Source organism: Eurytemora carolleeae, unplaced genomic scaffold (assembly GCF_000591075.1).
Source record: "Eurytemora carolleeae unplaced genomic scaffold, Eaff_2.0 scaffold635, whole genome shotgun sequence".
NCBI classification, from domain to species: domain Eukaryota; kingdom Metazoa; phylum Arthropoda; class Copepoda; order Calanoida; family Temoridae; genus Eurytemora; species Eurytemora carolleeae.
Genome location: NW_019396549.1, coordinates 176,158 through 190,787, shown reverse-complemented (window position 1 = coordinate 190,787; position 14,630 = coordinate 176,158). Strand labels below are relative to the sequence as shown.

The 14,630-nt window shown below is 31.6% G+C and overlaps 1 protein-coding gene across 1 annotated transcript in view; it reads right to left on the bottom strand.

Annotated features, from left to right (window-relative positions):
- LOC111705322 (putative protein TPRXL) overlaps window positions 1-14,630 on the bottom strand; it is a 21,592-nt gene that overhangs the window by 1,522 nt on the left and 5,440 nt on the right. The window contains exons 2-5 of the mRNA XM_023477823.1: window positions 5,151-5,155; window positions 2,033-2,150; window positions 1,378-1,567; window positions 240-320 (exon numbers count right to left, since the gene is read on the bottom strand). Of these exons, the coding sequence (XP_023333591.1) occupies window positions 240-320; window positions 1,378-1,567; window positions 2,033-2,108 (347 nt within the window). The 5' untranslated portion in view covers window positions 2,109-2,150; window positions 5,151-5,155. The remainder of the gene's footprint in view (window positions 1-239; window positions 321-1,377; window positions 1,568-2,032; window positions 2,151-5,150; window positions 5,156-14,630) is intronic.

Sequence of the window (14,630 nt, the reverse complement as noted above, 5' to 3'; positions counted from 1 at the left end):
CTGACCTTTCACTGTAAACTGACCTATCACTGTAAACTGACCTATTACTATAAACTGACCTATTACTATAAACTGACCTATTACTATAAACTGACCTATTACTATAAACTGACCTATTACTATAAACTGATCTATTACCGTAAACTTACATATTACTGTAAACTGACCTATTACTAAAAACTGATCTATTACTATAAGCTTACCTATTACTGTACACAAAACTATTACTATAAACTAACCTATTACTGTAAACTCCACTGGAGTTTGAGTCCAAACTTCGACTTTTCTCAGCACTGTTAGACTCTTTCCCAACGAGGTCTCTGCAAAAGTAAACTTTTGTGTCTTTTCTTCTCTTTCTTTACATAAATGTCTTTGAGCAAGTCAAATATTATTGTCTTTCCTGCAAGGTTTTCAACAAGTTTATTATTAGAATCTTTCCTGCAAGGTTTTAGACAAGTTTACTATTAGAATCTTTCCTGCAAGGTTTTAAACAAGTTTATTATTAGAATCTTTCCTGCAAGATTTGAAACAAGTTTATTATTAGAATCTTTTCCTGCAAGGTCTTTGAAAAGTTAAAATTAATTTAAAAGTGTCCGTTCAAGCTTTTTACCAAGTCAATAATTAGATTATTTCCTTGCAAGAACTCTAAAAAAGTGAGCTTTTAGAATCTTTCACTATCAGGTCTCTGAACAAGTCAACAATTAGAATATTTCCCTGTCAGGTCTGTAATAAGTCATATATTAGAATCTTGCCTTGCATGGTATTAAAAGAAGTCAATTATCCAAATCTGTCCCAGTTGTCAGTATGTAAGCTGAGTTGAATTTAATGTTATTATCCGAAGTTTAAAGGATTTTTGTAAAAATAAACATGTAAAATTAGAATGCATAAAGTGTTAAAACTGATTGATTTACAACCAACAATTATAAAACTATTTAACAATTTTCTTATATTTATATATTTATTAAGTTTAGACTTTAACTTAATGATAAAATTATAGGGATTATAGTTGTATAGTTAAGTGACTCCCTTCATTTAAAGAGGTTCATATCTGAGTCACAACAGTAACTTAAAAATGAATAATAATTTAGAACAAATCGTCATTTTTCTTGCTTGAAAAGTATTTACTTTTAACAACCTCCTATGTTGTTTTTGTAGCATAAATCTCCTAGTCATTTATATATAGAAACCACGATTGAAAATAATCGATTATTAAAGAGAAATATATGGATATCTCTTTCATACTTGGTACCGTAGTAAATCAGACAACTCTATAAAGGGAGGGTACTTTAAAATTATTCCTACAATCCCTTTAAACGTATAAAAATATATTTAATGAAATCTGTTTATCAAAATTTTTGTTTTGTGTTTATGACTCACCTTTCAATTCTGCTGGACATAAAGGATTCCCTGATTTTGGGCACAGAGCTCTCCCTGTATCTCTGGTTCGAGGAGTTGAAGGAGTTCTTCGAGAAGATGGAGTCCCTGTCCCTGTAGCTATTGGAGGGAGTGAAGTCCTTGTAAGTTGGTTTATACTGACGAATTAAATCTCTAGAGTCACTATCCCCACCTAAACATCAATCAATCAATCAATACATTAATTCAATAAATCAATCAATCAATCAAAAAATCAAATGATTAATACCTTGATAGACCTGTTTATTAAACAAACAAAAACGTATTCTAATAAATCGAAAATTAAATAAACAATAGAAAGATCCATTATTTGATAAATCAATTACATGATTAGATTATCACCAATTTAATAAATCAATAAATCATTCATCAGTTTATAGAGCTAACTGAAAAAGTGATTTGGTCAAATTTGTATTAAAAGTATGAATCAAATAGTCCTACTTAAGGATAAAATGATAAATCAGAAAAAACAATATATTACGAAAAATATTTGTTTCTTTCTTAATTTCATGAAAGATTCATTATGTTTATGTAATCTGCAGACTACAGCTGCCTCTGTAGAAAAATGGCATGTTTACATGATTGACGCCAAAACTTATATATACATAGCTAGGTTAACCTTGTAGATCTTTAATCCGGGACGCAATGCTCCCTGGTTTGGATGTTGGTAGAATAAACGGTTTTGAAGCTGACATTTTGGAAACACCATTCAGCTAAATGTCGAAATGATTATATCTGCAAAAGGGTTGATTGTTATAGTTTTTTTTCATGATTTTATTTAATTTAGAAATGTTAAATTGATCTTTTTGACGCTGGGGCGCCTGGCTCAATGCTGGTATAATTTATTTGATTTAAAACATTTTGTTTAATTTTTGTAAATTATTTTTATTAAATGACTGATTGATAAGTGTTCTGGGTGTATGGCGGCAGAACGGCGGGCCCAAGAAATCCGCGAATTTTAAACACGTGTTGTTTTTTAAAGTTCAAGAGCTGTTTTGCTGATATCTTAAGATATTCTATAAATCAATTTAATTGGTTTAATACGTCAACAGTAGTTTCTTTTTATAATTTGAATATACTTTCGAATATTTGTTTTCTTTTTTAACACGTTTTAATTGCTGCTAAAGTACAGGGTTACCCACAAAGGATTCAGAGACGACTGTACGGAATTTATACTATCTGATTTCTTATATTTAGATTTCCTGTAGCTTTAAACTTCTTTCTTTCTTTGCAAAATCATTTAAAAACCCATTAAAAGACTCCATCAAGGGAAAAAAACTTATCTCAATATTTGGATCGTCCTATTTTAAGAGTTTCCAGTCGTCTTTACATAATATTTGAGGCAAAACGGGACTGCATGCCAAACGAAATGTATGTGTAAGGATTACTGATGGCTTTAATATATTTTATGCTACAAGGATCATTGACTGTTCAAATATAGTCTATGCTACAAGGATCACTGATTGCTCAAATAAATATTCTATGCTCTAATATATTCTGTGCTCTACGGATCACTGATTGCTCTTATGCTATAAGAATCACTGATAACTCTAACATATATTATGCTCTCAGGATCACTCATTGCTCTTATATATTCTATGCTACAAGGATCACTGATAACTCTAACATATATTAGGCTCTCAGGATCACTGATTGCTCTTATATATTCTATGCTATAAGGATAACTGATTACTCTATCATATTCTATGATCTCAGGATCACTGATTGCTCATATATATTCTATGCTATAAGGATCACTGATTGCTCTAACATATTCTATGCTCTCAGGATCAGTGAATGCTCTAATATATTCTATGCTCTATGAATCAATGATTTCTCTAATATATTCTATGCTCTAAGGATCACTGATTGTAGACTGTCTGAATCACCAGAACTGGAGAGTTTACTCTTACAGACAATCCAGGCAAAACACTAAAGATAATATACACAGATCAGTATTCTGCAGGGGGATTCAGAAAACAGGAAAAAATTAGCTGAAAAATCTACAGGGGGATTCTTAAAAACAGAATTTAATATTTAAAGATTCTGCAGCCGCATGGGGATTTTTGAAACAGGAAAAAAGTTAAAAATTCTGCAGGGGGATTCAGAAAACTTAACAGTTATTTGAAAAATCTCCGGCGGGATTTAAAAACAGAAACAAATATTTTAAAACTTTGCAGGGGAATTCAGAAAACTGGGACAAATATTAGAAAGTTTTGCAGGGGGATTCAGAAAACAGGGACAAATATTTGAAAATTCTGTAGGGGGATTCAGAAAACAGGATCAAATAGCTGAAAATTGTGCAGGGGGATTCAGAAAACAGGAACAAATATTTAAAAATTCTGCAGGGATATTCAGAAAACAGGATAAAAAAGCTGAACATTTTTAAATCCTGCAGGGATATTCATGAAACAACAAAAAATATTTTAGAATTTTACAGAGGGATTCATAAAACAGAAACAAAAAGTTGAACATTAACAAATGGACTGATTGAAAACTAGAAAATGAAGAACTCGAAAATAGTCTGAAAATGCGAGTACGAAATTGTTTTCATAATTTTAAGTTTAATTACAGAGAGACCCGACTCACAACGTTATCCTTCAAATCATTTTTTAAACAATAATATGAAGATATCGTTTTTTTCTATTTTGAAAACTGTCGAATTCTACCAATTTCCTTTTTTGTCTACTGCATAAAATCTTTAAGTAACATTTATAGAAAAATTATCAGTTTTAAGATAAACTGTGTTGTGAATCAGGGTTGTTTAAAATTCATTTAACAATCTCTTAAAGTTTCAGGTCTATAGTTTTTTTGAGGAGGGGGAGGGGATATATTGGGGGNGGGGGTCACGGATTGATAATAGGGAATCCTTGTGCTTGAAACACTATTGAATCCGTCTGCAGGAATGACAGGATAAATTGAAATGAATTAATTACAGATTTGTAATTATATTTCAATTGTTAGATCGTGGAGCTATTCATTCCTTTAATTCTGTTTATCTCTTTTCATCTACAGGGTTACCTTCAAAGAATGAGACTTCAGAGATGATTGCACGAAATTTGTTGAGGCCTTTTTCTTACATTCAGGGTTCCTTGTATCATTCTATAAACCATCCAAATACACCATTAAATACACAAACCAACGATCAAATCTCAGATCGTCATATTATAAGAGTTTTGGGTCGTCTTTACAGTCTCATCCTTTGAGGGTAACCCTGTAGTTCCAAGGGATACTGCTGGTACGTAACTATAAGTATCATGGGCGCCGGGTTCCCAAGCTAGTATATTATATTTTCTTTAATGTTCAATATATGACTATATTCAATATATTCCTCTATATTCAATATATACATATTGAATATACCTCTGGAGTGGATATTGAATATATCCTTGTATATTGAATATACATCTTGAATATACCTCTTGAGTGGATATTGAATATACATCATGAATATACCTCTGGAGTGAATATTGAATATATCCCTGTATATTGAATATACATCTTGAATATACCTCTTGAGTGGATATTGAATATATCCCTGTATATTGAATATCCGCTGAAACAATGTATTTGCCCGTCTACGGCGTAGGATCTGGGAAAATTGTCAAATTTTGATGGATTTGAAACTAACCACTTATGTGAATAGAGAGATGGGGAGAGATGGGTTAAAGGAGAAGGAGGATGGCGGGGGAAGGGGGGGAATTTTGTGGAATAATGGAATACGAAAATTGGAGATTCTTGTCTTAGAAAAAGATAACTAGACCTAGACCTAAACAGGCGTACAAATATGTAGACCTAGAACCAGAGCTAAATCTATACCTAGACCTATACCTAGAACCAGAGCTAAATCTATACCTAGACCTATACCTAGACCTATACCTAGACCTATACCTAGACCTATACCTATACCTAGACTTAGACCTATACCTATACCTATACCTATACCTATACCTATACCTATACCTATACCTATACCTATACCTATACCTATACCTATACCTATACCTATACCTATACCTATACCTAGACCTATACCTATACCTATATCTATACCTATACCTATACCTATACCTATACCTATACCTATACCTATACCTATACCTATACCTATACCAATACCTAGACCTAGACCTAGACCTAGACCGAGACCTATATCTCTGTTGTAGATGTGTAAAAGTGATGAAGATAAACCACTACTTGAAGAATCAGTAAATAGTTTCAGGATGAATTAATTCACAAGGCTACACTCAATTTTACTTAGACCAGGAATGTCCTTGAAAAGTGTAAACCCAATGAGTCGAAACATTTAAGAAATAAATGCACTTCCATTTTTAAATATGAAATGCGCTGAAGGACATTATAAAGCGGATGAAAATTGTTAATTTCAAATTTGATATTTATTTACGCTATCTAAAATATACAAATAAAACTGTAAACGATACACAGACCCAGAAAGTAAAACACAAACCAATAAAAAATAAAACTCCAAACTGATAAAAAAACCAAATCTACATACCAAAACCGTTAAGAAACCAGACCTGCAATTCCAAACTGATAAAAAACTAAACCTACAATCCCAAACTAATAAGAAATTAAAACTACAAATCCAAACTGATAAGAAATCATGAACCTACACTCCCAAACCGATAAAAAACCAAATCTACAAACCCAACCTGATAAAAAACCAAACCTTCAAACCCAACCCGATAAAAAACCATATCTACAAACCCTACCTGATAAAAAACTAAATCTGCAAACCCAAACCGATAAAAAACCAAATATAATAACCCAAACCGATAAAAAACCAAATGTACAAACCCAACCCGATAAAAAACGAAATTTACAAACCCAAACCGATAAAAAAAAAACAAAAAAAAAACAAACTGCAAAATGAGTCCATAGAATTGAAATGAAACCCAATCCAAAATGCTTAAATTTTTCGTCTCAACTAAATGTGTAAATATATGCATGTTGAACTAATATAGTAGAACCATGGGCTTACAACTCATAATAGTATGTCAAATTCCAAATGATCCAAATATCTTTAAATTTAATAATTAACGAAATAACCCAAAATTCAACTTATGCAATTAGCAGAATTCGCGTAGATTCGATTTATCAAATTATGCAAATTTTCCCAAATTCCGTGCGAAAATCAATGATTACATTCAATCTCAGATAAAATATAAACTTGCAAGGAAATTAAGGAAACAAATGGATTTATTAATTTTTCTATTCTATTAAAATTACAGAATCTAGCAGTAATTGTAACTGATAAAAGTCAAAAATTCTATCCTCCTATTTTTACTAAGGCCGAATTTAAAGAATTTGAGCCACGGCTTAAATTTGAGATGCGTCTCAAAAATTGTTGGTTCCCCTTAAAATTGTATTCCATGTTTAAATATTTAAGTCGGCGATCAATTGAAACCGGCTTTTGGCGAATTTTAGACGCGGCTCAAATTCATTAAATTCGTACTCTGATGTCCTTTTCATGAATAGTCCTAGTTCATAAGTGGACCCCTGTCGAGATCTTCGCCACGAGATTTGGAATAAATTTCTATATTTAATATATTGAAGATTCGAATATGATATTTGATACAAACCAAAACTGATTTTATAATGAGAAAAAAACATTTTCAACCAAATTTCTGTCAGTTATAGATGTGTAAACGGATTTGATTAGATTTTTTAGACAGAGGGGGGGGGGGGTGTAGGCTTTGCCCCCTACTACTAAAAATAAAATTAACAGTCCATGAGCACAAAGTAGAATTTATACCATGATTTTTTCTTCTATTCTATTTATCTTTTCTTATTCATAAGAAAATAAAAGCATACGTAAATTGATGGGGGAAGGGGAGGGGGGGCACAGACCAATTTTATGAAAATTGTGGGTTTTCACTTGTTAAAGTAATCTTGACTCTAGTATCTATCTATTATCTTTGTGTGCATGTCATGAGTTGGTTTGATATTGGTTTTGGCAGATTATACAGTATTATACCTTCTCACATGCATCATCATTATAGGCAGGCAGGAGACAGAGTTTTCAGTTATACTGTATATACTAGATATAGAGACAGAGTTTTTAGTTATACTGTATATACTAAATATAGAGACAGAGATTTTAGTTATACTGTATATACTGGATATAGAGACAGAGTTTTCAGTTATACTGTATATACAAGATATAGAGACAGAGTTTTCAGTTATACTGTATATACTAAATATAGAGACATAGTTTTTAGTTATACTGTATATACTGGATATAGAGACAGAGTTTTCAGTTATACTGTACATACTAGATATAGAAACAGTTTTCAGTTATACATATATATATTTATGTAAATATATATAACTATAAAGCAATAATCAGAGCAGCTTCTCAGTTTTCATATTTATTAATACGGCTGGACTAAATATATATATATTTATTAATACGGCTGAACCAAATTGGCTGAACTTTTTAGAGGAAACCCATTGGTACCCTGGGGGTAACAAAGGCTAAAGAAATTGATTTTCTTTTCAAGAATTTTTTTCTTTCTTTCAAAATTCAATTTTTTTTCATTTCACGGGCAACGCCGGGCACTCCAGCTAGTACTGTATACAGGAAATTGAAAAAAATTCTAGTTTCCGGCCCTAATTTGCAAGTATATGCAAAATTGCCAATTTCGCTCCACTTTGCAAGTGTAATTCTTGAATTATCAAAATTTGCATAAAGAGAGAATTAGGGGAAAAGACCCTCTGAACTTTATCTGATCAATTAAACTTTCAAGTGTTCTTCCAGATGCAACTTAACATTTTATAGAAATAATTCAAGTGTCCTTCCAGATGCAACTATAAATTTTATAGAAATAATTCAAGTGTTTCATGCACATAGGGTCCTATATTATATGTTAACCGATTCAAATGTCTTTTAACAAGTTTCTTCTTTATTTGTAGACTAATTCATTGTTTTGATTTTTTCATCCTTTCCGGGCATATTCATTATTCATCCTTTCCGGGTATATTCATAATTCATCCTTTCCGGGTATATTTATTATTCATCCTTTCCGGGTATATTCATTATTCATTCTTTCCGGGTATATTCATTATTCATCCTTTCTGGGCATATTCATTATTCATCCTTTCCGGGTATATTCATTATTCATCCTTTCCGGTTTTATTCATTATTCATCCTTTCCGGCATATTCATTATTCATCCTTTCCGGGTATATTTATTTTTTATTCTTTTTGGACATTTTCATTATTCATCATTTTCGAATATATTCAATATTCATCTATCCCGGACATATTCATCATTAATTCTTTTCGGACATATTCATCATTAATTCTTTTCGTACATATTCATCATTAATTCTTTTCAGACATATTCATCATTTATTCTTTTCGGACATATTTATCATTAATTCTTTTCGGACATATTTATCATTAATTCTTTTCGGACATATTCATCATTAATTCTTTTCGGACATATTCATCATTAGTTATTTTCGGACATATTCATCATTAATTCTATTCGGACATATTTATCATTAATTCTTTTCGGACATATCCATAATTAATTCTTTTCGGACATATTCATCATTAATTCTTTTCGGGCATATTCATTATTCATTCTTTATGGACATTTTCATTATTCATCATTTCCGGACACATTCAATATTCATCTATCCCGGACATATTTTTATTAATTCTTACCGGACATATTCATTATTCATTCTTTTCGGGCATATTCAGTATTCATCCTTTACGGGCATATTCGTTATTAATTTTTCATGTGTAGCATAGAGAATCTGGAATTTCTGCTCCATCTTAAAGCAAGAAACATTTTAAAAATCTTTAAAATTTGAAATACTTTTTGTAAATATTAGAAAATGGAGGATTGACTACTAAAATGTAGTTGGGCCGAGGGGGGGAGGGCTCCCCCCTTTTTACATCTTCTTGAAATATGAGTCAGGGTTATTTCTCCGAAAGTAATCAAAATATGTAAATGCGCCAGACTTGGAAGGTCTCCAGTCAAAAATGACAGAGAAATCAGCTGACTGGTGATGAGACCTAGTTTTGTCGCCATCTTTTTATTTTGGTGCCATAATTTTCACTTTCTATTGTTTTCCCCTCTTTTTGTGTTTATTAATTTCTAGATATAATTAAAGGTATTTTAAATTTAGAATTTTTAACAAGTGTTCAGTTCCTGTCCATTCTTTTTAATTTTTTCATTTTATTTTGGTATCTCTTCATTTCTGGCAAGATGTTGATTAAAATAACAGTTTTTTTTATATCGGATTGTTCAACTGGGAATTCATTAAATTTTGACAATAAAACAATTAAACCACATAAACCTCCATTATGCATAGCAGCGTTTGAAAGATACCATTCTTTTATAAAAAATTTAAACAATTATTCAGGTTTAGCAAAACTTAAACATTTTTCGAGTAATTACGGAAACCGTTAATTGATAGGTCTGAATTGTATGTATTTTGAAGAAATTCAACTTCATGAATATTTTATCCTGTTAGTTTTTAATTTAAATTTTTTTCTTGGCATACAATTGTTTACATTTTCGAACATAAACAAACTTATATATAAATACTGCAGTCTACACACAGGAATTTGGTTTGAGACACGAACAAAAAGTATTGAATATTTTTATATTAAATTATTATTTTTGTCAATATTATCATGAATGTGCATTGTATTTTGTTTTATTATTATTATTTGATAATAGATAGGAGATGGGAAAGGGGTAGTGAGGAGTAGTTTAGTAAGTAGATCTGGATGCCTATAGTAGTTTGAGGGTAGTGAGGGGTAGTTTAGTAAGTAGATCTGGATGCCTATAGTAGTTTGAGGGGTGGTGAGGGATAGTTTAGTAAACAGATCTGGATGCTTATAGTAGTTTAAGGGGTAGTGAGGGGTAGTTTAGTAACTAGATATGGATGCTTATAGTAGTTTGAAGGGTAGTGAGGAGTAGTTTAGTAAGTAGATCTGGATGCCTATAGTAGTTTTAGGGGTAGTGAGGGGTAGTTTAGTAAGTAGACCTGGATGTCTACAGTAGTTTGAGGGGTAGTGAGAGGTAGTTTAGTAGGTAGATCTGGATGCCTACAGTAGTTTGAGGGGTAGTTTAGTAAGTAGATCTGGATGCCTATAGTAGTTTGAGGGGTAGTGAGGAGTAGTTTAGTAAGTAGATCTGGATGCCTATGGTAGTTTGAGGGGTAGTGAGGAGTAGTTTAGTAAGTAGATCTGGATGCCTATGGTAGTTTGAGGGGTAGTGAGGAGCAGTTTAGTAAGTAGATCTGGATGCCTATAGTAGTTTGAGGGGTAGTGAGGGGTAGTTTAGTAAGTAGATCTGGATGCCTATAGTAGTTTGAAGGGTAGTGTGATGGAAAAAATAGGTTGAAAAGAAAGTGTGGGTAAATAGGGTAATATTGGTAAAAAAAAAATAAGTTTTTTTAAAATTTCTCTGTGTATACGTTTCAATAACCAGTTTTAATGTATATAAACTACATTGCTACTCATGCTTACCCCTCTTTCGGTGCTTAGGATTCCTGTGCACCTAAAACTAAGCTTTCAGGGCGTACTGCGGTGATTCCCGGACCAAAGAAACAGAGAGGGTTTTAGCGGAGAGCCTTGTATCTTTCTTATTGTCTACAATAAAACTAGTTCTTAAGCTGTTAAATTACGTTAAATGTTAAAGAGAGTACTCTTAGTGAATGCAGGGATCAATAATCCTAAATTGAATTTATATTTACTTTAGTTTTAGACGAGCTACTTATCATTTCAACGCTATGCGAAATATAATTTGACAATGTTTATTAGATTATATTAGTCAAATATTGATTTTTCGAAAGAAATATTCATGAGCACACTTTACATATAATCATATAATGAATTTATATCGCAAAGCAGAGAAATGTACAATTTACATGTGTTTGTGTGTTACCTACTGGAATCTTAACAATTAGATAGATATTACTTTCAAAAAATGTTACACTGCTTCCCCCTCCTGAGCAAAAAAAAGGTAGCTTAAAGGAACTGTAAAGGAAAATTGAAAGGGGGTATAGACTGAAAGCTTATCACTTTAGCTCTCGATCGCGACCCATGAAAGTTATATCTGATGTTCCTTTCTCAAGAAACTGATTTACAACTTTGTCAAATTTATACGAAAATTAATGTATATACAATTTTGCATAAAAGTAGTCCGGGTTTAAAAAGATCAAATTCAGCAAATATGCAACCAATCTGAAAACGATGATATCCCAGAGAAAGCTAATTGTAAATTAGGTGTACTCCAATTCTAATTTTATATTTGTTATTTCTATTTTTTATAGATTTAATTCATAATATTATTTATACGTCCATATTGCTTGACCAGAAATTCCACCAATGGCAGTGCAGTAAAGTGGTCACGTGATACAGGCGGAGACATGTGACCAGTATACTGCTCTGCCATTGGTGATAGTTCTGGTCACGTGATTTAAGTTTAAGATTTTCTAAATTTTACATATATGAACTTTCGTATAATTTTAGTACAGTTTTATATCAATTTTTCGAGACAGGAACATCAGATAAAACTTTCATGGGTCGCGATCAAGATCTAAAGTGATTAGCTTTCAGCCTTTACCCCCTTTCATTTTTCCTTTACAGACTAGTCCCTTTAAACCTCAGATTTACAGGGCATTTCTGCCAAGTCTTGGACGATTTTAAAATTAGCACTGGCAACGCCACGATATCAGATAGTCGACATGAACACACCCATAATTAAAATCTAATAAATATCCATGAAATTAATTCACTTCCTGTAAATATGAATCAAGAAAAGCTAAAAGCTTACAAATATAGAATAATTCTAATGTGTGGTTTTAGTATAAAATTGTATTTATCCCAAAAGATTGAATTTAAGTTGTGTACAGGGTGTGCTAGGGTGTGTACAGGGTGTACAGGGTGTGATATGGTGTGCTAGAGTGTGCTATGGTGTGCTAGGGTGTGTACAGGGTGTATAGGGTGTGCTAAATCTAGTTTTAAAAGTAAAAAATTACAATAATAAAAAATCCCTTTTTTTAGTTATTAGGATTCCTAATTATATTTCAAAGCATTACTGAAAAAAACTAAGTTTTTGCAACAAACAATGGATTTTTTTATCCTTATAATTTTGCAACAAAATGTCGTAACCCTTTGATATTTCAAACTATGAATTATGTTTGATCAAATAGTCAAAGTTTAAAATATATAATATATACACCACCACGTTGCAAAGATATAGGAATTAGAAAATTTGAGTTTGTTGCAAGAACTCAGATCTTTTTAAGCAAACTAAATTCAAAATGTTTTAGTTCTGCTATAGAGTTAATGTCGTGAAGCTTAACTTTATCTCATTCAAAAATTCTCGACTTTATTTAAATGATTTCAAGTTCCGCTTCCGGTAAAACTAATTCTATTCTTAACTAATTCTACAGTGGGTCTCAATAATCATAAGTTTAAAATATTCAGATCAAAAAGTTTCATGATATAAATGATACGTAAATGAAGCTGTGATTTGTACAATTGAAAAGGAATTATTATGATTATTTTTTTTTGTTTCGTAATTATTGGGACCCCCCATGCAAGGTTAGAAATCTTCTTTAAAGTCTACCTTGAAATCTGGACACGCCCCTTTCTCAGTAGTCACGCCTTCCATACATCATCAGCTAAACCTAGATATATATATATGTATAAAAATATAGATGTATATATACATATATATATATAAAAATAGACAAGATTAATAAAGAAGCTTTTGATTTATTATAATGTTTTATTTGTTCAGGGTAGTTTTTTTGCGATTTCTTAGTATATATGTTTTCAACGCTTTATATATTATTAATTTTATATTTATTAGTTTTCAGTACTGTACACTACAGTACAGTACAATACAGAACAGTACGGTAAACTACAGTACAGTACAGTGCAGTGCAGTACAGCACAGTTCAGTAAAGTGTAGTAAAGTAAAGTACAGTACAGTACAGTACAGTTCAGTAAAGTTCAGTACAGTACAGTACAGTGCAGTGCAGTACAGTACAGTACAGTACAGTACAGTAAAGTACAGTACAGTACAGCACAGTACAGTACAGTACAGTACAGTACAGTATAGTACAGCACAGTACAGTACAGTACAGTACAGTACAGTACAGTACAGTACAGTTCAGTACATTACAGTACAGTACAGTACAGTAAAGTAAAGTACAGTACAGTACAGTACAAGTACAGTACAGTACACAAAGAGAATAGAATATATATTAGAGGGTAATTTACTATAAAAAAGTGTAAAACGGCCATTTTGTTGTACTGTTTCCATACTGCAGGTGTACTTCACATATTTATGCTATATAACCTTTTGGGCCCTGGAATATCATTTTAGTACAGTACAGTACAGTACAGTACAGTAAAGTACAGTACAGTACAGTACAGTACAGTAAAGTACAGTACAGTAAAGTACAGTACAGTACAGTACAGTACAGTACAGCACAGTACAAGGGCAATGCAGCAAAGTAAAGTATGGCATAGTACAATACAGTATAGTACAGTACAGTACAGTACAGTACAATTTATTGCAGTACAGTACATTACAGTACAGTACAGTACAGAATAAACGGAAACCGTAAAATAATTACATTACATAGTAGAATAGAGTATTTGTTAGTACAGTACAGAAGTATAGTTCAGTACAGTATAGCGCACACATTTTTAGAGACAATTTTCTTTTCTTTTGTAAGTTCATAAATATTTAAGAAAGAATAGACGAAAACTAGAGTTTAAACCACGTGTTTAGTTGTGTTAAAACTTAGAGATAAAAGAAATTTAGAATGTGTAAGAAGATGAGATTGCGTTTATTATGGATTTCTGCAAAAATAATGAGTAAGAATCAAGAAATCCCCACAATTCAAATGGTCCGGTACAATATACATCAAAATAAAAATGAGTCATGAACATATATTAAAACTAACTTTATCCAGTTTAATAAAATTATTTTGTCAAAAAAACGTAAACAGTCATAAATCTTGGTATAAGATTAAAGTATAAAAAAGAAATCTGTGGTGCAAGTAATTAAAAGAATTAAATATTTTTCGTTTTAATGAAATTGTTCACGGTCACGCACCTCTTTATATAAACTCCCCGCCCTACTTAATCAGAAACTGGAAAACAAACTTAGCTTTTCAAGTTCAGATACAACCTTTATCCTGGTTCCC